This window comes from Actinia tenebrosa, unplaced genomic scaffold (genome assembly GCF_029948245.1).
Source record: "Actinia tenebrosa isolate PJP-AT-01 unplaced genomic scaffold, QUT_ActTen_1.0 PGA_scaffold4__44_contigs__length_22323623, whole genome shotgun sequence".
Taxonomy (NCBI): Eukaryota; Metazoa; Cnidaria; class Anthozoa; order Actiniaria; family Actiniidae; genus Actinia; species Actinia tenebrosa.
The window spans coordinates 8405827-8431073 of record NW_028292581.1 but is presented as its reverse complement, the minus strand read 5'-3'; the positions used below and the strand labels follow the sequence as shown (position 1 = coordinate 8431073).

At 36.6% G+C, this 25247-nt stretch overlaps 1 protein-coding gene across 1 annotated transcript; it reads right to left on the bottom strand.

Moving 5' to 3' along the window:
• Positions 1–261: 261 nt before the first annotated feature.
• Positions 262–24810, bottom strand: LOC116288331 (receptor-type tyrosine-protein phosphatase mu). Its single transcript, XM_089036203.1, has 36 exons — positions 24693–24810; positions 23946–24280; positions 23232–23379; positions 22621–22878; positions 21642–21712; positions 20903–21122; positions 20533–20603; positions 19799–20018; positions 17660–17968; positions 16338–16642; positions 15989–16127; positions 14004–14273; positions 13765–13835; positions 13437–13671; positions 12683–12753; positions 11838–12057; positions 10129–10437; positions 8156–8273; positions 7753–7880; positions 7238–7377; positions 7031–7118; positions 6462–6538; positions 6291–6330; positions 5426–5523; positions 5184–5300; positions 4963–5117; positions 4134–4269; positions 3086–3235; positions 2903–3005; positions 2493–2569; positions 2355–2402; positions 2129–2263; positions 1559–1684; positions 1231–1376; positions 897–1032; positions 262–651 (listed from the first exon to the last, which is right to left on the bottom strand). Exons 1-36 carry the CDS (start codon positions 24769–24771, stop codon positions 571–573), a joined length of 5430 nt encoding a protein of 1809 aa, XP_088892329.1. The 5' UTR covers positions 24772–24810; the 3' UTR covers positions 262–570.
• Positions 24811–25247: the final 437 nt, after the last annotated feature.

Below are 25247 nucleotides of genomic sequence, written 5' to 3'. Positions count from 1 at the left end.
TATGTATATATATTCTTAGAACTTTTTTTAATACTCATATTATTGTTATTCATTATATTTATATATAGCTTGAGGGCCACTAGTTTATCAGTTTATAACTGTAAAGTGTTTTTACCCTCTGTAAATAAAGTTATAAAGTTGGGGAAGACGGCAGTCCCATAAGAGGCTGAATTAATATTCTCGGTATTTCCTGTTCTAATAGTTCCTTGAAACTCTGATTCAATCTTAAACTGCTATCATATTAAAACCACAATGTCGGTGTCATATAACACAGTACTCTCTGATCGATGTTTTATTGGTGAGTTGTTGAGTCCTGTATAAACAACTAACGCATGCATGATGACCATAATCAAGGTACCACCCACCCCACTCAACACCAACACTCTAAACTAGTCACAGGCACCCTAAGAGCATTTTTAACAATTTTGCACAACCACTTTAGACTCGCTTTAAAAGTCATGCGAAAATTCAAGTAAAATCTTGATACAGATTAACAAACTCTAATTTAACTTTGCTACGCATATATAGAATGGCATATGACTTATACTGTTCAGTTTATTATAAGTAAAGTTAAATGTCCCCAAAATTGGCATAATCACGGAACGAATCCAGATATTTTTGGATGATGTTGTAGCAGAAGACATACTGAGCCTGTAAATAGATGGAAAGATAACAAAAGGTTATATTAAATATTCAGCAATACTATCTTAATACCAATATGATCGTTTTTGATTCAGTTAGTAAAGCATGCGATCGATTTGCTGGGATGGAATTTTCGCTGTGGTGCCGCGGTTGTACAACTCTTGTGCTTTCACGTCTTCTTCAGCATATTTTAATAGAAAATAACTTTTTCCTTTCTTTTTTTCCCGGAAAGTCAATTTGCTCTTAGTACTTACCAATGTTTCTACAGCTCCTGGTCTGTTGACACGAATACTCTTAATAGTCTGAAAGACGTCCAGTACTTGTTCTTGTTTGACTCGTTCAAGACACGAAGCAATAGCACAGAATGTACCGCTACGACCAACACCGTTGCTAAAATTAGGCAAGGAATATAGTATGATAAGTAGGTCGCTTTGATCAAGTATTGTGTGGTCTACCCGACTGTCTGTCCGCCTCGTCCTCCTTCGCTAGGAACTCTTCTTTTCGTGTCACTAAACAGCAAGCGGTCCTTGCAACGAATCGTTGCTGAAAAGGCGATCAACAATGGACAAATACGAAAACTTGACATACCTGCACTGAACGACTATTGGTGAATTCCCACTCTTTTGCTGTGACTTTTGTACTTCATGAAGCAGCGTCAATACACTCTGTGGATTTGTTGGAACGCATTCGTTTTCCCAAGTCAAGTGTTGGAAGTGATTTACCATGAGTTGTTTCTAGAATAAAAAAGTTAAAAGTATATATCATGGAAAAGAGAGAGATTGGGACAACTTCTATTCTCTTCCTTACATCACGGGGACACCAAAAACAAACGAGTTAGCCATAAGATTAGAGTCACCCTACTACTGTTATTGTTTGATTTACGAGTACAATAAGGTTCATGAGTTTCTTCGCTTACCTTTCGGTTCGAGACTTTAAGAATTCTTAGAATGATGTTGCCAGCAAGATGCTTAGTTTCTACCAAACGAACCTTGATGCTGTCATAGGTTTTAGCTTCATGTAGCGGCCAGTACTGAGGAAACACCTTTATAAAACACGGAAAATATACGATTACTAGTTTAATTTCTAAAATATTCATTAAATACATCGAATACAGTATAATTTAACAAAGAAGAAAAAGCTTTCCTAATTAATGCTACCAGCAAGGCCGACTGGTATTTTTTTAAATTGTCTTTTGAAACTCAAGTAAGTAACATTAATTGCATAAAAGATGCAAAAAGCTGACAAGTAAATTGTTTTTTCTTTTAACCAGTTTAACGTTGTATGCACAAGTTTGTTGAGAGACAAAGCGTGAGGAAGATTTTGACTTACGCCATCGTGTGCCAATAGTATTCCACGTTCCCACGGGTCGTTGTGAGAACTGAGTATAATAGGCCTAGGCCTCCTTCTGCTTTCAAAACGAACCCTTATCTATGGCATTGATCCATACATATGTCGCTGACGTGCAGTCATTTTAACTCAGTCTTACCTCACGTTCTTCTTCCGAATTGTTCAGCATGACGATGGTTCCTATCTTGTAGTCCATAACCATTCTCCAGAAATCTGCTATCGTGTTTTCCATGGGAGCTTGTGTCATTATAAAAGCATTATGTTCCCTGTAAGTCTTAAAAATAGCGATGTGCACAATTTAAAAATGTTCGTGGAGTTCACGGTAGCTTCTTATTTACATGAAGGTTTGCTTCCTAAACACTTACATCCACAAATGAAGCATTGATGTAGTCCCCCTTGCGTTCCTTGTAAGCCTATGCAGAAATTCAACAAGCGTTTTATTAGCGCAAACATAGCTTTTTTTTCTAGTTTCTCTTCATGACAGAGTTGAAAATTATACTAACCTCGATAACTGAAGAATTGATGTAGTCTCCGATCTCGGTATCGTTCTCTGTACTGAGAATCACCCGATTTCCATTTGCTGTAAATGTTAATGACAAAGAAGAATTTTACTAGACGAAGACGTAGATGCTCATAAAGCATGCGATATGAAGTTGGTATTCAGTTCTTTGTCTTCGTTACTGAGTATGACTCTTTCTTTCGACTAACACGAAATTGAAAAAATAGAAAACGCGTAGAACACGCAATCCCCGCGTGCTTTATAACTGCACACAGCACAGAGGGCAAGTTTTTTATTTCTTTTATAAAATGCAAAGGGCGCTTACGTGCTGTGTGCTCTCATAAAGCACGCGCTCCCACCCAATCAGAATGCGAGATTTATGACAGTTATTTCATAAAATATATTGTAACTTACCAGCAACAATGTTCGGGTATCTGTTTTTCTTGACGTTTTTTCTTGATAGTCCAACATCAAAATTGCCTGATTGTATGTCTTCCGATGTAACATCCTCTAAACGCTAACATTAATTTGTTGTAACGGTTATTATGAAGAACGAGACATAATTTTCGAGGTCTAATACAGATGGACTTTTCTTACCTGAAACTCCAGTGCATAACCAGTAAGCTTGTGACGCCTGTCCACGACGGATAGTTGCTGTATGGCATAAAGCAGATTTTGAACTGGTACTTCTGTGTTTCCACAAGTGAGAGCATCGTAAATAGCCATGTTCACGAACATGTATTGTTCCTGTTAAAGACACATAAAAAGTAAAACATTACAATACTGATTCAATACTGTGCGTGTGCGGATACTCCAACCGGGACCACTATGATAGATTAGTATCATTAACCAAAAGAAAACTATTGCGACATTAAGTTCAATATTTTAACCGGCCAATCAGAAAGCGCATCGATATAATAAGAGCATGAAAACGTGATAATCTGATTGGCTAACACTGTTATCAGTTCAATTTCTGTCTAGTTTAGCGTTATCTCATTGGTCAGTTTTATTCAAGAGGTCCCGGTTAGTGTGTCCGCACAGTAAAAATATTTTCTATGAAATAAAACTGTCAGAGAAAAGTTTTTCCTGGGTTTTCACGATTTGAAAATATTTCGTATCGTCGTTGCTTTGCACCATTTTTGCTTCCTCTTTTCTTTCTTTCAAACTTGTTTTCTTTTGTCAGGTCTTGTCTTGTTATGTTTTATTTTGTTTACTTTTTCTACCCTGACTTTTCCTTTCTTTTATTTCTTGAAAGATAAAGTAAATAGCTGCCTTCTTCTAAATATGAGAGTACAAACAACAATAAAGAAAGAAACCAACAATAACAACAACAAAAGAACAAACAAAACAACAAACAAAATTATAACGGTTAATATTTACTTTGATTTCTTGACCCACCCCAAGCAGAGATTTGATGTTGTTGTTAAGGGTATGCTCTATCTACCTCCTCCCGTAAATCCTCAGTGACCGTGCGGTTATGAGATCTCGTCTAGCAAACGAGAGGTCAGTGGTTCGAGTCTCGCGAGAACCCAACCGAGGCAGATTTTTTAATCTGCTTATACACTCGATGTAGCATACACTTAACATATAGATCTTTACCGAGTGACAAAAACACATTTCATAGATTTGATGTTGTTTTACTTACAACAGTCTGAACCATATACGGCCTATCATTTCTTATGGTTCTTAGGTAATCGAGAATGTCTACATGTTGTTGCTCTTCCGCTTGACGTAGCATTGCGTCAATCATGATATAGGTACCAGTCCTCCCAACGCCAGCACTGAAAGTGAAGAAACAAAGTAGTGGATCGAAAAAATTAGGAGTGGATCGACCATTTACTAGTATTAACTTTGTTACTCTTGCTGCCAAAAAGAATCAAAATCATATCGGATATTTTTCATGAGCAATGTGATCTTATAGACGAGGAAAGCCTTCTTAACTGACACTATTGCTTATATGTCAGATTAGCATTATTTGAGGTTTTGTGAAAACAAGGTTTCGTGAAAACAGAGCGTGAGTTTTAGTGCAAACCTTCACGCCAAATTTACTGGATCTCATCCTAAGCCATGGAGAGTGGCAAAGGGACATGCAGCAAAATCACTAGGCCTTCGTGCATGTAACCGTGGCCAAGGTAAAAAAAAGTTGAGTGGTCAGTACCTTGATGGGTGACCTGTAACTTGCTTCCTACTAAAAAATTTATTCCTGTTTTACCAATTTTCTTTTTAATTCGTTTTAAATGTATGTATTTGTTTTGTTTTGTTTTGTTTTTGTTTTGTTTTGTTGTTGTTTTGTTTTGTTGTTGTTGTTGTTTTGTTTTTGTTTTGTTGTTGTTGTTTTTTATTTTAGCCGATTTCTGTCTACCATTTGTAAATTGTTTCCCAGTTTTCACCAAGGCATATAAGCTACCAATTTCCCATTCGTTTCTGTAAAGGCAATGGACAATGAATGACATGAAAAACTAGTTGCATCTTACCTGCAATGGACAACTGTTGGTCTGCTGTTGTCGCTTGAAGACAATGCAAGCACCTTTCGTCTGAATGAGAGTACGGCTGTTGCATGGTCAGGAACTCCTTTATCAGGCCAGGCGGTGAAATGAAATTGTCGAACACGTCGATTTTGTGAGCCAGCCTGCAAGAGATTAGAGATTAAAAGAATACACCATTGAACCATATTCAACGCCATGACTTCGTTTACCTTTGATAGAAAGAAAGTCCGGATGGTGAAGTCTGCAAAAACTTCTGTCTTGTGATTGGTGATTGTGATGTCTGAGTACTGATCACAGTCATCAGGCCAGTACTGATAACACTTTTTCTGTTGAAAAATGGAATTATACTCTATTTTAAATCTGTTTCATTTAATAAAATATTGGAACAATTTCTTCATACGAATCTAGAGCAAAGCAAGTGTGTATATATTTCTTTTCGATTTCGACATACCTTTCCTAGCTCCCGAAGATTGGTCAGCATTACGATTGAAGATACGCTTTGCTCCCAAATCATTCGCCAAAAGTCGTTCAAAGTATTATCCAAAGGACCTTTGTAAATTGTGCATTGCAAAGATTAGTATAGGTAATGATATGATTTCGAGTTCCATATCAAACTTTCCACATAGAAAAGTTGTCCTTCCGCTCGAGACGTTTCTTTTACCATATAAGGAATGTACTTACCATATTAGGAAATTGGAATATAATTTTCTTCAGTAAATAGGCAAATTTCTTGCTCAAAACTGCTCAAATTTACAGTAAATCGAGTGAAAACATCACTAACTAGTCAGTCATCTTGGTTTTGGCCGAAAAAAGACTGGAAATTGTGTAGGGGAGGGGAGCGTGGTTTGTCACCACAGGAAGCCCGCGAATGACAACAATTGTTTGATATGCAATTTGGGATCAATTCAGTTCCCTCAATTCATGTCATACTTTGTTTTCTTCTCACTATTTCTTCCATATATTCAGCAATAACGATGTACTTTTACTTGTGTTTTCTTTTTTGAACTGTTTTTTAGTTTTTTGATAGTAAAATCCGCAAAATCTTTGCTTACTTTCACCTAAGATAAAATGGCTGCCATTTTCCCTCTCGATTTGCTTCAAATTTTCCTCTGAAATTCTCAGTCATAAAAATCTGTAATCTTAGGTACGAGTGATGCTTCGAAAGTTCTTGTAATTGCTCGAGCCTTTAGGCAAGTGGAATTTAAGAACTTTAAAAACATTACGAGTACCTATTATTCAAAGCAAGTAGAGAAAAAAAGTAAAGTAATTCGACATCGTATATATGCCTCCTAAAGAGCTTGATTTTAAATCCGTACCTTGAGTTGCAATGTAAACCTCAGGAGTGCCGTCATAACCCTAAACATGGCATTCAATTTGGAGGAAAAAACGGTAGGAAAGAAATTAAACCCTGGTCATATATAAGATCTCAAGGGCAAGATGGTTCCATTTTCATGAAAGTGCCATATATTGCTGTTCAAAATACTTACATGGATGTAGTTAGCATTGATGTAAAAGGATTCCGAGTCGCCATAAACCCATTCCAAGGTAACAAGCGAATGGTCATCTAAAATTTAAAGAAGTATTCAAACTAACTAATCAAGAGTTGGATAATGAACCCAAGGTGTTAGTTATGAGATGTATTATATATCCCGAGCATTGAATACAAAGGCTGCGAAGCCTGAAGACCAATTCAACGGCAGCAACTTCATTTGTACCATAAACACCAGGATTGCATACGTACAAATGTACGAATAAAAGGCCAAAACACTATAGAGACAGATATTTAGTGTCAGCTTTCCCTGCTAGTGCAGACTCCCCGGCACCCCCCCCCCCCCCCCCTTATTGGCAATTATTGGCAGAGAAAATGTTCTCTGGCCAAGAATCACCAACAGCGGAGACCCTACTACCAGGTAAGTGTCAGCATGACAGACACAACAATTCTACTCTTTATGAGAGGTCTGTGTTACATGTAGGCACATGCATAAGTCTTTGCAGATAGTAACCGCACCTATCGAATCAAAGACATATATTAGTTAGTGTGAATGGCATTACTTACATGCAATAATGTTCTTGTAGCGGTTTTTGACCTTATTTGCTGATTTGGTTCCTTCTTTGCAGTCAAATCTTGGCTCTACTGGAATACTCTATAACAATACATCATAAAAAACAAGGGTACTGGCTATTAGATGGGTTGTTATCCCCTTGATGAAAAGCGTATATGCAGAAGTGTCGAGCGTCCTTTGCTTCTCGGGAAATGTCTCACCTTGAATTCCTTTTTCAGTTTGTTTATATCTGGGGCGGGAAACTCAATAGGACGTTTAATTGACTTGAAGGACGCTGATCTATAAGAAGGCCTTCTAGATGATCGATGCCTTTCCATTTCTGCACTGAACACTGAAGGAGCTAAAAATAATACAATATATTGCGATAAAACACTTACGTCTCAAAACTAATATCATGTAGTTCACTTTCCAGTGGCTTTCTGCATTTTATCGCATGTGATACACATTCAATCATTCAATGTCATCCTTATGGCTTTCATTATAGGCCAAGCAAGAAACAAAGGTAGTACTCACAAAGGTAGGCACAAGACTAGAAGCCATTAAGGTTCCCTGCTTCTGTTCCGGGCAACATTCTATTTCATGCCGCCTCATATATTAACGCATAAAAAAGGCAATAAAAAGCGTTATGCGATGCACCCTCCAAACTCCTGCGATAGATTACATCCTGCAAAAGTTCATAAATTCTAGATCACTTGATGGCTTTCTATATACCAACCTATTTCTGGGGCTGTTTCCTGTAAGAAATTGGAGTTGCTAGTTGCTGAAGGAGATGTATCATCCACCATTGCCACTTCCAAGGGTAATGGCTCTGCAGCCTCATGCTTTCCGTGGTGGGTATGCTTGCTACAATAGGAATGAAATTTAATGTCGCCCTAGCTTCTTAAACATTAAGAAATTTCTCCCCTTACTATGCACACATATCCAGCATTTAAAGGTACTACTGCAAGAATTAACGATCGTTCTTTGTATCCCATGAGAACTCAACTCTCTGAAACTGAAGGCCTTTAATATTTAGACAGTGACGTCGTTCAATTCCAGATTATATTCATGGTATAGTAGAGCAGAATTAGTTATTTTGGACTGAGCTTTAATCAAATAGTTAAATTGTATATGTTTACCGTTTCCAAATTAAGAATAGGAGGACGAGGAACAAGATTATGAGAATAATTCCTACAACTAGACCTGCTGCCAAGCCACTTGCGGCAGATCCACCTTGGGTATTCTTTTGGGATGTTCCTGAAAGTACATTCAATGAAGTACCTTATTGTGCAATCGCTACAATAATTATGTAAAAATGACCTGATTCAAACTACCAATTGAAATGGTTATAACCATTTCACATTCATTTGGTTAAAGCTACCTATTCCTAAATTGGCTAAACATGTAACCATAAGATATGGTAGATGAACAAATCATTATTGCTTTAAATAACCTTTGACGTTGGTTGATTAAACTACCACAATACATATGTTAAAACTACCAAATATCAGATAAACTACAGCCTGAAAGCCGATAAATGGCTTATTTCACTACACCGAGGAGGTTTTCCGACTACCATAATAATAAAGTCATGCTTGCCACTTTAGTGACACGCTAGCATATGGCATGGAAAAACCTTTATGAATTCAAGAAGCCGCACTCATGCTATGAAATATTTTTGGGTTATTCCACATCTTACCCCATGTAGAATCAATACTCAGAATATTGTCAGAAGGGCACTTTAAAGAGAAAAAGAAAGCTCGACAACGCGACGCTCAAAAGAATTTGAACGATATATTGTTAATTACATACCTTTACGGTAATATACTGTAATAGCGAAAACCTAGCGTGCGTGGACTTTCTGTGCTTTTACACTCTATTTTGTGTCTTGAGCATACGTAGTCTTTTGTAATTGGGGCACCCACTTCGCATCAACAAAATACTTCACCTGTTGTTTCGCTGAAATATAATCTGGGGGCAGGGTCGATGTGTAAAGTATCAGCCCGTGTTTGTACTTAAGCTGACCCTTTTCCATGCGCAAACCCCTGCTAATTAAATATGCAGGGGAATATACACTAATATAGAGGAATATGTCATATATTCATGTATGTCTTATTCCACTTGCATGTCAATGCATATTCCCTTTCCATATTTAATTGGTTCGTTAGCCCACAAATCTTCCTGGAAGATTTCAAAGCTGCCCCCGGCTTTGCGACACTTGGGAATAGGGCCAGGGGCTATGAGATATATTCAAACGAGAAGAACTAAGTGAACCGAGCTGACAAATAAAACTATGAATAGAAATGGTTCTATCAAATTTGGTTATAATGGATGTTTCCACCAAATATTTTTTAGCAATTTTATAATTGGTTGAAACAACATTTCTCAACCATTGATAATGGCTGCCTTAGACTTAATCGATTTTTAATTAATAATTGGTTATTTTTTGTAACAACCAAATCATAATAGTAATTATTATGACCAGTATAAAAAGTTAAATCAACCAATTGATTTTTAAACAATTGTTTGATGGTCACTTCTACCATAAACAAAAGGTTACCTCAGACTCAATGTTCTACCAATTTTTTGGTAGTTTTAACCAGGTCATTTTAACAGCGTTAAGGAGTCGCTGTAAACAATGTCTTTTTAATCTTAAGTTTACTCACAATTTAAATTTCTGATTTTCTGATAATGCAAGCAATTTTGTGATTAATGGCCTTGCATTATCAGTTTTAATCAGCATAAATTCCAAGATAATTTAATTCTTGATTTATTTTTTTGTCATCCCACATTCACATCAAGCTGCAGGGGCGGATCGAGGGAGGGGCAAATGGAGGCTTTAACCCCCTCTCCCTCTTCACAACGTTGGTTATGTTTCTGGAAGTCGAATAGAAAGCATATTTTTTAGCTAAAATATGTTTTGTTTTTTTTTTACTTTTTTATTTTTTTTTATTTTTCCAAATTCTGTAGTGTCATTTGCAGAATTTGGTCAAGATCCCCTTATATTTTTGGCTGGATCCGCCCCTGCGCTGAGCTTTCCTTAGTATTTTTTTTTCCAGTTTTACTTAGCTATCGTCTACTTATTGTTTAGTAATGATTACAAATTAATCACCTTTACGATCGGAAGGTACTTCTATATTGTTTCCCATTTGATAAGGTCCTTCCTTGATTGTAGTTGCTCTGATCTTAAATGATAGCACTCCACTGGTTGTGACATTCATGGTGTACTGAAGATCACTCGTCCCGTTGATTATGACTGTCTTGCTATTGGATGTAGCCTGGTTGTAGTAGTATACGATGGCGTATTTCCTGATGATACCATTAGGGTCACTTGGTCTATCCCACGTGATAACAACTCGTGGTCCAAAGGAACCTTGTGCAGGTATCAAGGTGCCATTGACATTAATTGGAGCAGAGGGGGCTTAAAAGACACAAACGTAATTGATATAATGCATCATAAAGACCAGAGGAGAGGGGGGTGGGGGAAGATTTGGGGCAAGGGCTAGGAGGCATTTTTTTAAAGTGGGACGAATCGCTCTTTTTTATTTGGAACTAAAACCAAGTAAGGGTTCAGAAAATAAATGCAAATGCTTTATTGAATTCAGAGTTCGGTCGAGCATTGATGAGAAAATAACTTGCAAGCATCTCTATACTAAATTCCATAACTCACGAATGTTTATCTATTCTCTAACTGATTTAGAATGAATATGACCATAATCACGAAACTAATTGTGTATTCATATGCTTGGTACGTTATTTGTTCCTTTCCCAAGAGAAAAGGAATCTCTGAATAGATGAAGTAATTACACGATATATTTTGTAAGCCTTGAAATAACAGAAATGAAATGTTTTGTTTATTAAGAACATATTTTTTCGTATTTAAATCTTTTTAAATGTTGAACTGTCTCACGAGACTTGTAATACTAATCGAGAAGTTGCATAGTACTAGTCAGTTATACCGACCACAAGAGCTAAGATTTCTGCCAAGTTTCAATAACACAGCAGATTTGTAAGTACATATATTTAAACAATATATAAGTCTGATAAAATGTTAATATATTTATTTCGAATTACAGTTCCACTAGTTGTAAGACAACTTACTAGTTAAAGAATGAAATCAGTTATATCAAGTGAACCGTACTTAAGGTCCGTAAGGTCAAAAAAACTTCAATGCCACGTGGTTCAAGCGCCGGTAAGAAACATCGGCTTAACTATAAATTATACGCCAAAGAACGCTAATATTTGAAGGACATCGAATTTGCTGTGTATCCAGTAGAATAAAATTGTATAACTTTTAAGGTGTCAAGTGAAGGTCTTGAAGCCCAAAGAAAATACGGGATTATGACAAGTATTTTCTGAGTTAGACATTAAAATTTTCAATATGCATGGTAGAGAACATTATTAAGACCTTGAAACAAAGTTAAAAAAAAGCAAAATGCCTTATTTTATTGATGAAGGCCATTGGTAAATTGTCGAAACAAACGTCTAGTTATCATTAATTAAAACCATAGCAGAAAACTAAATATTATTGATATGATGTATCCTGATCGCAAATTTCAGATAAAAGACCTCATTATTATTCTCTATATAAAGAATGCAAATCCATGCCAATAACCCCGTTTTTTCCCCTGTGCTTCATGCAAGGACCCCACCACTTGACACCTTAACTCTATGGGATACAAAAGAGTAACGAAATCCCGAGTTCTGATTGGTGGAGCGAGTATATTCTAAGGCTCGATACATTTCATTCTTATATTTGTCTCATCAGCCGTCTTCCCTCCCTTGCAAGTCTTTCTATCAAATTATTTCTAAGAAACTCACCGTCTTCTAGAGTGCGTCTACTCAGTTCTGTACTTTGAGGACCAACGAAATTTTCATTCATAGCTGCGATAGTGACACGGTAAGTTGTGTACTTGAGTAATGACGTCAGATTAAATATTGCAGAATCACCAACGTCAATAATATCGGTACTTCTTCCTTGTGGTGTGTAGAATATCCTGTATGCTTTGAAGGGTCCATTCATTTCATCACGATCAACTTTCTTTGGTTTTAGTTCCGGGAAGAATAAAAAATGAAAGATATAAGATATTTCCATATTTTGAGTTTTGGAGGTTTTTTGATGACGGCAAGATCTTCACTAACAATATCCTGCCAGGTGTCCCAACGAACGAGGCTAAATTTCTCGTGTGCTTCGTAACTGTTCAAAGGATTGATTATTTGGCCGTATGACATAGATAGCAATCATTTGCGTTCCACTGTTGGTGTCTTTCTATTTACTTTTTACCTCTAAACATGGCGCATATCAAACAATTGTTGTCGTTCGCGGGCTTCCTGTGGTGACAAACCACGCTCCCCTCCCCTACACATTTCCAGTCCTTTTTCGGCCAAAACCAAGATGGCTGTCTAGTTAGTGATGTTTTCACTCGATTTACTGTAAATTTGAGCAGTTTTGAGCCAGAAATTCGCCTATTTAGTGAAGAAAATTATATTCCAATTTCCAAATATGGTAAGTACATTCCTTATATGGTAAAAGAAACGTCTCGAGCGGAAGGACAACTTTTCTATGTGGAAAGTTTGATATGTTATTCACGCATCGGTACATATGGCTGAAGTCTGAAGTTCGAAAATGCACTCATTACTATACGATTAAAAAAATTGACTATTACCTTCCATTTGAGGAGTATGGATGTTGATGATAGTGATTCCATGGTGGTAATAGCGGGAGACCTGTTGGGCTCTAGAAGAATCAGAATAAAAGAAAGCAAGCAATTAGAAACTTTCATAGTATTCATTGCAATAATAATGATAATAATAATAATAATAATAGCTTAATAGATAATAGTATTTCTTGTAATTATGCATGTATCCCACCAAATGCCATTTACGAACGCAAGTGTCACAATAATCAATCGATTCCTCTGCGCTCGAGAATAATAATAAAAATGATAAAAATAAGAATGATAAAAATAATTAAAAGTAATATATATGTTATTATTACGAATAATTTCTTTTCTGATTTAAAATTACCAGTGTGGACAGAAAAAGACTACTGTTAAAAGTCGAGCCACCTTTTACGTGCATGTACACGATTGGTCTCCTTGTTGTCATTTCCAAATTGATTTATTTAGGAGTTCATATGCAAATAGGTCTGGTTTTTGTTATTATTCCCATAGAAAAAATGATTAGGCTGGTATTTCAGTGAAATATAATAACAATGCACACCAAAGTTATTGGCAAAGATCTTGTAAAATCAGCATGCTAACCCAAAGTCATTTGCACTCGCCGGCTCAAATTGTCTTAATTTGATCTTTGGCGCTTTCTGTGTATCTACTGGCATTGTGCTTTTATCTAATTTTGCTCAAAAAATTTCTGATCAATTTGAGAGAAAAAAGAAGAAAGTATTAAGATAAGCAATCTTACTATCTTGCATCGTCCGTGTGTGCTGTTCTGTACTAAATGGACCAGTGAGCCTTTCATTCATTACCGCAACACTGAAACTGTAAGGTGTATACTTGCGTAGTGATGTCAGAGTATGCGTTGTGTATTTCATAAACACCTTACGAACCACCTCTTCCATCTTGGTTTCTCCTCCTTGTGGTGTGTACTTTATCACGTATCCCTCGAATGGACCATTAATCAAGTCAGCATGCTCTAGCTAAATTGAAATGTAACATTAGGAAAATCGAAAATGGTACACAATATGAAAAGCAGTAATGTCTTTCTTTACGTCTGATAATAAGTTATTTACCTTCCATTGCAAAGTAATGGATTGTGAAGTTCTTTCAGAGACTTTGATTTCAAATGGAACTCCCACGGGCTCTTGATGAAAAACAAATACAAGAAAAAACGTCATTAGTAGCTTCACTGTCAAGAGAAATACTCAAAAATAATATTCTAATGGCATCGTTCATGTAACTCAGTCCTTGAAAACTCCTGAAATCCATTTTTCAAGGAAATTAAAAAGCCATTGAGACAAAAGTATCATACTTGCAATAGCAGTTCTGATTGTTGTGACGTTGCTCCATACTCCATATCCTACTTGCTTGACGGCCCTTATTGACACATTGTATTTAGTGTACGGCTTTAAGCTGTAGATAGTCCATTCCGATGTATTTGTGAATTTCACATATGGTTTTGTTGTGTTTGCAAGTTTTACTTCATATCCAGTAATAGGGTGGGTTGGACTGCAGGGTTTGATAGTCCAGCGTAGAGAGATTGATCTTTCGCTAACATCGACCGACGTAATACGAGGCGCTTCTAAAAATAAATAAATAATATTTATTCAAATCAATTTTAATTAAAATGATAAAGATAACACTGATCAAAAAGTATAGGGGTTAACAAAAAAGGGAGAATTAACCTCTTATTCCTTCTGAATCGCTAAAGAAAGGGCTCCAAATCCGCCTTGCGAGCAAACTAGCTTTGCAGCAATTGCAAGTTACGCATTACGAGCAATCTTTGATTCCCAAATTTATGCTATATTGTTGTTGTTGTTGGCATTTAGCTATTAAATTTGTGACCATTCGACATCTTAATTTAAAGAGCATCCTTTAGCACAAACAGTACGCGCTTGCTGATTGGCTATACTCTAAAGAGAAGATATATCATATACCACTTATTAACCGAGAGTGAGGTCATTACAGGGAAATCTCAGACCGAGGTCTGAGATTTCCCTGTAATGACCGAACGGACGAGGTTAATAAGTTATTTATTATATGGCCTTTTTTGGTGCTGTATTTTTAATAAATAATATACCTAACTATGAACACCGGAAGTAATTTTCAACATCCGCTTGCGCACGCAAGGTCAAAGTTGAGGTCGTGTTCACTGAGCCAAGCGATCCTGGCGAGTTTATTGAAATTCACAGAGACGGTTTTGTTCAAAGCGAGAACATTTTTGTCTTTATTATGGCAGGATCTAAGAATATGCGAATACTTTAATTTCACAAAACACAGATACCTGTGTTTACGAGTGTTTGAACTCTTAAAAACTCAAAAATTTAGAAGAAAAATAGACCCAAATTGTCAATGAATTTTGAATACGTGCGGAGAACTTGCAGTGATTTCAGTGAAGTGTTATTCTTCGTCGTCGCTCTCAATAACATAACGTCGCTTTCCACCTTGTTGGATTAACTTAACTGGGCCATTGAAGATCTGGAACTGACATTGAGAGATACTGCTGATATTCGCTCCAGGAAAAACACCATTTAAAGCTGCTGGGTCGCTTGAATTATTCACAGCGAGCGAATTCGTCGTGTTTTGGAGACTCAGGCTGCTGTGTGACTGCTGTGAACTTGTTATTAACTGGCCACTGCTATTGTCTGGAGGAGCAGTTATCTGTTTGGAATTTTGCGAGTGACTTGAAGAACTCAAAATGTACGGCATTTGTCGCTGACTTGTACGACTTGTACTTCAGCAATGTTGTTTGCTCACTTTTTGCCTCTTCTTCCTCTGGATAGTAAAATTCGCTTTTGCTGTGGCTCTCTTCGTCGCTCATTGTACACTGAGAAGTATCTCTAAGCTATACAATAATTTTTTTTCAGTTATTGAAAAGATAAATGTATTTTGTTTATGTTTTCGGTTGATTTAATGTTTGGTTTCGTACTTTTTATACTTCAGCCATGTTGTTTTGCTCACTTTTTGCCTCTTCTTCCTCTGGATAGTAAAATTCGCTTTCGCTGTGGCTCTCTTCGTCGCTCATTGTACACTGAGAAGTATCTCTAAGCTATACAATAATTTTTTTTCAGTTATTGAAAAGATAAATGTATTTTGTTTATGTTTTCGGTTGATTTAATGTTTGGTTTCGTAACTTTTGATCGCAACTGAAAAGAGCCGTGAATGAAGCCGAGAACAATTTCCGTAATGACCGGTCATTACAAGAAAATCTTGCCCGCTAAGCAGTCAATCAGAGCGCGCGAAACATTGATGCCATATAATAATTTCTATATAAATTGCCGGGATTCATAGACTTACCTTGGAAAGAGGCATAAACGTTAACCCTCATTGTCTTATGTCCGTGATATGTGGTTGGAACAAATTTGATATACTTCGCAGTTATAGGGTTTTCCAGATCGTGTCGTACGACACTAGAAGAATTTGTATTTCCTTTGAACTGAGAAAAGAGAAATAAAATGAATGGGAAAAAGGGTCCGTGGGAAAGATAGAGATATCATCTAATGCAATGAAGGGGTTGTGAAACCGGGGGCGGAATGTGAATTTGAAGGTTTTTCAAGTGATGAAACAAGAGGTTTACTAGGTAAAGTAATTTTAGTTAATTTAATCTCTTGGTTGATTTTATTTGTAACGAAGAAATTCATCTCACCTCAGTTCCACCACTATAATTTGACAGTTGCTGGGATTTATAATAAATTCTATATTTTGTCACCCATTCTCTATTCCCAGTGATACCACTTCCTTGTGTTGCTACAGCAGTAATAACACGTGAAGTACCGAGGTCAATCTGAAGGTAATCATCAGGATTATTGTTATCTTTTGGTGCCCATCCATATGGGCCATTAAGTGTTGCATTAAAAGGTGGGTAGCGCTCATCGTATTGCGAAGATGCATTATAATGGCTTTTGGGTATAGTAAGATTGTTTTCGCCAACAAGAGACCTCTCTGGGCATTCTAAAAAAAAGAAAAAATGATGCATGATGCATTTAGGACAAATAAAATTCGTGTTGTTATACATTTTACACAGTAATACTTTTTGATGTCATATTCTTCTTTTTTTCAGGTGAAATACGGGGTGTTTGAGACGGTCTTAATTTTATGCATATTATCCAAAATGAAATTTCTTCTATATTGTTTGTGAGACCGTCTCGAACACCCCGTGTTTCACCCGTGTGAATTGTGGACATATTTTACACCTTATGCTCATTTCGTATTCAACAACAAATCAGCAAAGAACTTCGACTGAGCTTCGACACGGAACAGTGTTTGACCCAGTACGTTATTTCTCTTATTCAAAGCGGTAAACAGCAGCTAAATTCGATGGTAATTCATCACAGTACCTTGAAATTTATGTGGGCAAATTATGACTGAACAATTCTAGATAACCACGAAGAAATTGAAGAAAATGCAACTTTTTGGACCAAAGCAGGTATTTGAGCTTTTTATTACATTAACGTTACTTTAAGATACTTTGAAACTGTCAGCCTGATTGGCAATCGCGGTATGACATTTGGATATATGTTAAATTGCCGTTACTTTTTAAAAACTATGGCTGTCAAGCATGATTAGTCAAAGACTATTTAGTTCACAACTTTAAAAGATTATCACAATGGTGAATTTAGGTGAGCTTTCTGTAGCGATATTTCAGCGCCAAGGAATTTCTTTAAACTTGTATTATGTTTATCTAAAAGGATCCCAAAATTTTCGAAATAAAACGGACAGATTTTTCGCAAAATCGAGTTTTTGTGAAAACAGTGCATTTGCTTAATCGCTTACATCTTACAAATTATTAACCTGAAATGCAATCAGAATATACCATACTATAACTAAATGATTGTTTTAGATGTTGGTAACGTTTTATGGCAATTGCTTAAAGGGCGCAAAAGTTATGAGTCCAAAATCGACATAAGCGATTCGGCCATTTGGAAATACCGAGCCACCTTAACTGCATGCAAATCAACTAATACTTACTGTATTTAGGGATGGTAATTCTTTTCACAGCAGCATAAGGACCTTCCTTTATAGTAGATGCTCTAATCTTGTACGAGAAGGTTCCGCTAGACATTACGGTAACAGTATAATTGTGAGCATGTGTAATGCCAGCTTTAGGGGTAACTAGAATCTTGTTGGATGCACCGTTATTATAGTAGTATATAATAGTGTAGTTCCTGATGATGCCGTTTGGGAGAAGTGGTTTATCCCACGTGATAAGAACTCGTGGTCTTAGTAAACCATTTGCTTTTTGCAAAGTAACACGAACATTCCTTGGGACAGAAGGAGCTAAAAGAATTTAAAAAAAGCATAACTATTTAAACATTGTCCAGTCGATATAACAGATGAAGTTGGGTAGTTTGCATCCTGAACAAGAATAGATTTTGTCACTAAATAGTCTGAATCTCGTTGTGGTACTCCCGTAATAAGATTGTGTCATGCAGAGTAAAGAATTTATCACTGCATTTTTGATTTTTTGTCTAATGCACATAAGCTCTGAGAAGTCATAAATTCTGACATAGGTGAGTCTTATTGTTTAAGTTGGTTTAGCAAAACCAACTTTGTCATTTGTTTACTCTTACTTCATTAAACGTATTACTTGGTTTTAACTTAGGACAGTTTAAAAATAGATAGAGCAACGCAAATGCAAATGCCAACACAAGGAATGGGAGAAAAATTATCATGTCCTTGCGTTTGCATTTGCGTTTTTAAACCTGCATGTTGAAAGCATTTAACGTGCGAATATTGCTTGCGCTTGCGTTTTTGCCTTTGTATTTGAAATGCTCATACCAATTCGTGTGAACCAGACTTAACGAGAGAAAGTGGAAAATGCATAGGCTTAAATGCTGTAAGCTACTTACTATAAAAAAACTATATTATAACTTACTATAAAAAAGCCTATAGTATGAAATATCTTTATGCAATATTACTAATTTGTGTTTGAGCGACAATTGATTTCGTACCAACTTCGTGAAATTTTTACGGTTCATAATGGTAATTGAACTGAGTGGAGTGCAATTCGGTCTGAAATCAAACGCGCGATTTGTAATTGCAAGTTTGATTTCAGACCAAAATTGCACTCCACTCAGTTCAATTACCACTTTATTATATCCATTTTGAAATCTTTTTTGAAAAAGACGTTTTTTTCCAGTTAAACCGACATGACTTACAATCTAAAAGCAGCCGATTCAAACATGCTGTCAAGAGAACTTGTTTATACTGATCGAGCAATGATTCTCATTTTGAAAACCAACACTTTCGATCCAAAACTAAAATGAATTTATATCGGACCAAACGGTTTACAAATTAAGAAACATTTACTTACTTTAAATAGCAAGACAATCCTGCCCAAAAGGGTTGTAATGAACTGGCTGTTGTCCATACAGCCAATGCTCACTGCTTGTATTTTTGCGATTTCTGTTCAACATGTTTAGATCACACTTGTGCCGACAAAACAGCAAAAATCAAAGATTGTTTAGTCCTTCGGTTGTCCTTAAGAAGTCACGTAGCTCAGCAAAAATCTTCTTCTTAAGAAAAACTTCTTTTAATGACTGTATTTTCGATGTGTTGTTATGCTTTAAAGATTGAAAAGAAAACCACTTTCCACGATCAATCGCCAAGAAGTCACATTCAAAAGATGCCGATTGCATTTTCTCCCACTACTTTTCGCTGTAATATCTTCAACTTACTTAAGCAGTTACTTTACAAAGATGCTTTTGACGATTTTAAGTGATCAGTTGGTCTTTTTAAGTCCTTTTTACGGCTTTTTAAGTCTTTTTTAAAGACTTTTGACGGTAAAATCGTTCTTCAGAAGATTTTTTTTTGAGCTGTGGCTCTTTTTTTTCGCAAGAAGCGGTGAGCTCAACACTCAGATGGATTCCTTGATATAATTGGCTAGAAAATGACATGCCTCTCTTGTGATTGGTTCATATCAGTTGATGTGCAAAATCGTGCAATTTAGAGCTCAAAATCGTGCAATTTATGCTGAAATCACTGCTGCAGGGAACCAATCAGATTGCAGGATTTGCTTGTGATTTCAAAATGGATGTAATAAATAATCTAATTTTATTTTCTAAAAGTGCCGTCGCGAAAAATAAAGCGATAATAGTTTGATCTCACCATCCTCCATTGTTCTCACTCTTCGCTCATTACTTGGTGGACCAGTGTACTTTCCATTATAGACTGCGATAGTGATGTTGTAAGTTGTATACTTGAGCAGTGACGTCAGGGTAAATGTTGTAACATTACCCACGTCAATTGTCTTGGTCTTTCCTCCTTCTGGTCTGTAGGCTATGTTGTATCCCTTGAGTGGACCGTTGATCTTATCAGGTTGTGATATCTTCAATTTCATCAAAATTTTAAAAAGACACAAATAAAATAAAAAGTGGATGGTAGAGTTAAAAAATCCAAGTATAAACTTTAAGGGGTAACACTCTGGGCTATACCCTTATATGTACAATTTTACATGATCTTTTATTATATTGTTTTAGGCTTTTTGCTCGAAAAACGTGCGCGTGAAGGAGCTGAGAGCCAAGCAAATAATGGATTTTTAAATATGACTATGTAAAAGCCGGTTTAGACGGTACGATTTTCGCCTACACCTATCGTATACAACAAGCTCGCGCCATGCTACAACTCGAGTCGTAGCGTGAAAATCAAGCCTACAACTCGCCTACGACAGACGCGAGCGTGTTGTATACGATAGTTGTAGGCGAAAATCGTACCATCTAAGCCGGCCCTAAGGGGTTTATAATATCCTCAATGAAATTACTCGTTTCTGATTGAACAAGAGGAGAACAATTAAATCGTTAATTGTACTCTGTAGAATACACTATATAAAATAATTGCATTACCGCCCATTCCAATTGTATTGTCTTCGAAGAGGTTGGACGCGCAACTTTGTATGTTGGTGCAATCTCAGGCTCTATGGTAGAAAAACAAATAAATGATAAATGCGTTTTATAATTAGTCGCAAGACAATGGATTCGGATGGTGTACATAGTATATACCACGAGTCACGCATTTGCTAGCATATCAGTACGAGTCAGTTAAAGCGTTTACTAGTACGTTCACTCTTCACCAAGAAAATACAAAAGACGTTAGGGATTCCACGGTGTGTCACGAGAAAACATTGTATTACTATTTTAGGCCAAACTATTCACAGTAATTTGATTTTCTAAAAGTGCCGTCGCAAAAACTAAAGCGATAATAGTTTGATCTCACCATCCTCCATTGTTCTCACTCTTCGCTCATTACTTGGTGGACCAGTGTATTTTCCATTATAGACTGCTATAGTGATGACGTAAGTTGTATACTTGAGCAGTGACGTCAGGGTAATTGTTGTAACACAACCCACGTCAATTGTCTTGTTCTTTCCTCCTTCTGGCCTGTAGGCTATGTTGTATCCCATGAGTTGACCGTTGATCTTATCAGGTTGTGATATCTTCAATTTCATCAAAATTTTAAAAAGACACAAATAAAATAAAAAGTGGAAGATAGAGTTAAAAAATCCAAGTATAAACTTTAAGGGGTAACACTCTGGGCTATACCCTTATATGTACAATTTTACATGATCTTTTATTATATTGTTTTAGGCTTTTTGCTCGAAAAACGTGCGCGTGAAGGAGTTGAGAGCCAAGCAAATAATGGATTTTTAAATATGACTATGTAAAATTAAGGCCGGTTTAGACGGTACGATTTTCGCCTACACCTATCGTATACAACAAGCTCGCGCCATGCTACAACTCGAGTCGCAGCGTGTAAATCAAGCCTACGACTCGCCTACGACAGACCCGAACGTGTTGTATACGATAGTTGTAGGCGAAAATCGTACCATCTAAGCCGGCCCTAAGGGGTTTATAATATCCTCAATGAAATTACTCGTTTCTGATTGAACAAGAGGAGAACAATTAAATCGTTAATTGTACTCTGTAGAATACACTATATAAAATAATTGCATTACCGCCCATTCCAATTGTATTGTCTTCGAAGAGGTTGGACGCGCAACTTTGTATGTTGGTGCAATCTCAGGCTCTATGGTAGAAAAACAAATAAATGATAAATGCGTTTTATAACTAGTCGCAAGACAATGGATTCGGATGGTGTACATAGTATATACCACGAGTCACGCATTTGCTAGTATATATACGAGTCAGTTAAAGCGTTTACTAGTACGTTCACTCTTCACCAAGAAAATACAAAAGACGTTAGGGAATCCACAGTGTGTCACGAGAAAACATTGTATTATTATTTTAGGCCACACTGTTGAAAATTACTTAATTCTTCTAGACCATTTCAATTATGAAATTCAACATCGTACTGATATGAAGAAATTATGATATACCACCGAATAAACAATGGCTTTGCTGCATTCTGATTGGCTGTATTTAGTTTTGATATGGTGGAATGCGTGGAGGAAATGGGAAGATTATTTCTCCGAAGTCAAAGTTTCCGCTTATAAGAACCCAGACAATGCGTCTTTATGTCAAGCTCAAGTAGACCTATTACAATTTTTTGGGTGTCGTTGATATTTATGGGTGGCATGGGTGGCATGGGTGGGGTAGTGGTTTACCGCTCGCCTCTCCACCACTGTGGTCCGGGTTCGAGCCCTGCTGGCCCAGATTGGATCACATGTAAGTTGAGTTTGTTTGATGTGTTGTTCTCTCCTTTGCCACGTGGGTTTTCTCCAGGATCTCCGGTTTCCTCCCTCCGTAAAAAGCAACATGTGAGTTGAGTGTTGTATAATGTAAATATAGAATGTAGTGGTAGTGCGTGTGGAGGGAACCTCACGGAAGAGCCCCGTTTGGGGAGTGGTGGTTGTAAAGTATAAGTATAATACAGTCTCATCAAATTTCCAAACCTAGACTCAATTGTTAGAAAAATAATTTGCATAATGATCCACAGTATTTACAAAGAAGTACAAAGGTGCATTATTGAGCTACCTGCTACTAAAGTTCTAATCTTTTTCACCTCACTCCATGTTGATCCATTTTGGGTTTCTGCTCCTACTGACACATGGTATGCAGTGAATGGCTTTAGATTGGCCCAGATATAGCGAGTTTTATTGCTCTGCATTGTTTTCACATTGCTTTCAACCTTCACCTTAAAAGCTGTGATAGGGTTTGTGGCGGAACAAGTCTTTATCGTCCATTCTATCAGTATTGAACTTTTACGAGATGTGACTGCGATAGAAGGCGGTGCTATCATGAAACGAAAAGAAAGTCAAACTTAAAAACATGTTTTGTCGCGGGCAATTGTATCACAACCAGATTAGTGATAGATTTGTAGAAGCCTTGCTTGCTCTTGGCGGCTCGATGCCTACGGACATCGCATGGTTAATAGAGTTTGTTTCCACACTAGTGAAAACTGGTGCTCTTGGTCTGAGACGTTGTTTTCTCACTTGATTCCATGGGGCTTTTTTTTCGGTTTGAACTGTATTTTTCTTCTTTTTCTTTCTGGAATTTGGCATTTGACGAAATTATTGACACGACTGCCCGATTACTGTATATATAGATATATATATGATATTACTTCCAAAATGTTAGGTGCATACCTTGCAGTTGACCATTAACATACACGTTGACTCTCATTGTCTTGTGCCCATTGTATTTTACTGGTATGAATCTGATGTACCTGGCAGTTATGGGTTTATTTAAATCATGACGTACCACAGTATGCCTATCATCGTTACCAGTGAAGATCTGTTTACGATTGCATTGATAAAGATCAATAACGGATAATAACAAATCTACCCATCATGCCTGAACTATTTGGTCAAAGAAGTGGCCGTTACTAAAGTAGTCGTTTGCAGCTTGAGGCTTGCTAAGTGAGAATTAGAGAACATTACGCACCGATATAAATGTAAAAACATTCCCGTTACATAATTGTCGTAGCGTGATTGTGTCGAATCTTAGGTAGCATTCTGATTGGATGACCAGTAATGTCGTGTGCTATAGACTCGTGATCATTGAATATATTCTGAATTTCGGTGCTGTATGCCGTGTCTACGTCTTTCCACATTATGAATTCTACTCTATACATAAATATATTTTTATTAATAATTTCGAGACAGGATTATGTACGAAGCTGCATGGGAACTGAGAGAGCGGTGAAATTTTATAAATATCGGCGTTTGCGTCCCTTAATCCCGCTTCCGCAAAAGGTCACAAAATACTAACGATCATCCGCTTTGTATATATTCCGTACTTAAAAAAACAAACAAACAAACAAACAAACAAACAAAAAAACAAAAAAACTCGGAATTTACCTTCAGAAAATGATTTTCTGGATAAGTTGTCCAATTTTTTAGGTTACTGGTATGATTAACTTTATAGCTTGTCACCCATTCATCGTAGAAGCCATTTCCTTGTGTTGCTACAGCAGTAATAATACGTGGAGTACCAAGGTCAATCTGTAGGTAATCATCAGGATCAACTAAAGTTTTTGTTGCCCATCCATTACTACCATTCAGCTTGGCGTTGTGAGGTTCGTATCGAGAATCGTTTTCAACCTCTGAACTTATGTAATGTGACGAGGCAGTGTAACTGCTGTCAGGTATACCCAGATTTCTCTCCTTTCCAACAAGTGATTGTTCCAAACACCCTAGCCATAGCAGGATTTAAAACCATTATTTAGGAGCTTTGTGGCAGCATGATAAAGTTCCAAACTATGATTAACTAAACCTAAGGTGTGTGTTAAACTTTTATACAATCATTCAAATTAATATTGAAATCTCGCGGAAGTGAATTATTAATGGATTTAACAGTGGCATAGTTTGCATCCTAACCCTAACCCTAAACCCTAACCTAACCCTAACCCTAACCCTAATTGGGAATTATATGTTGATTTTGAAGAGGGAGGAAACAAAAGAAACCCGAAAAAAACTTTGACTAAAAGCCAACTAGCATCTTCAGCCCCATACGACACCGAGTTCAGTTCTAGAATTGAACCCGGGTCGCAATGGTGAGAGGCAATTAATTATGTATTGCTTTAATAACTAATATTAATTTTATACCTTGATATTGCTCCTTCGATACCTTTATGATTGTGGCAAAAGAGTATACTGTTAACCAGAAAATCATTCGTCCAGCCATTTTAGAATCAGAGAGTTACTCTAATGACACGAACATCGGCTACGAAGAAAAATCGAAACAGCTCAGTCATGAGACAGTTCTAAATTAAATGTGAGGTCAATACGCATGTACGTTACATGCCATCCTCAGCTTAATCAGAACCAATTATATATCAATTTTAATTTTGAGTACTAGGAAAATAGACTTAGGCCTTTTTTTAAAATTACAACCATGCACTTCTGCTTTGTATAGTTATGAAAGTTGGCAATTTTCAGGCGTGTAAAACATGCATGCACTGATTCATTCGGTACTTTATTTAGACTATTTTTTTAGGACATGTCAACTGACCAAATTCATCATGTATCGTGTTAATGTTTAATTAAATTTATAGCAAAATAATTTGGAGCGCAGTAAATATGGCTAAGTGACTTAATTAAATCACGAATAAATGAACCATGTGCAATTTTAAATACTAGAAGTTTTTGCTTATATAATAA

Excerpts from the sequence above, each read along its gene's own strand:
- LOC116288331 (XM_089036203.1), bottom strand. The coding sequence starts at position 24,771 with ATGGCTGGACGAATGATTTTCTGGTTAACAGTATACTCTTTTGCCACA. Across the intron at positions 13,836-14,003 it reads AATCAGAACTGCTATTGCAA|AGCCCGTGGGAGTTCCATTT; the intron begins GTATGATACTTT and ends TTTTTCATCAAG. Across the intron at positions 6,331-6,461 it reads TCAATGCTAACTACATCCAT|GGTTATGACGGCACTCCTGA; the intron begins GTAAGTATTTTG and ends TGCCATGTTTAG.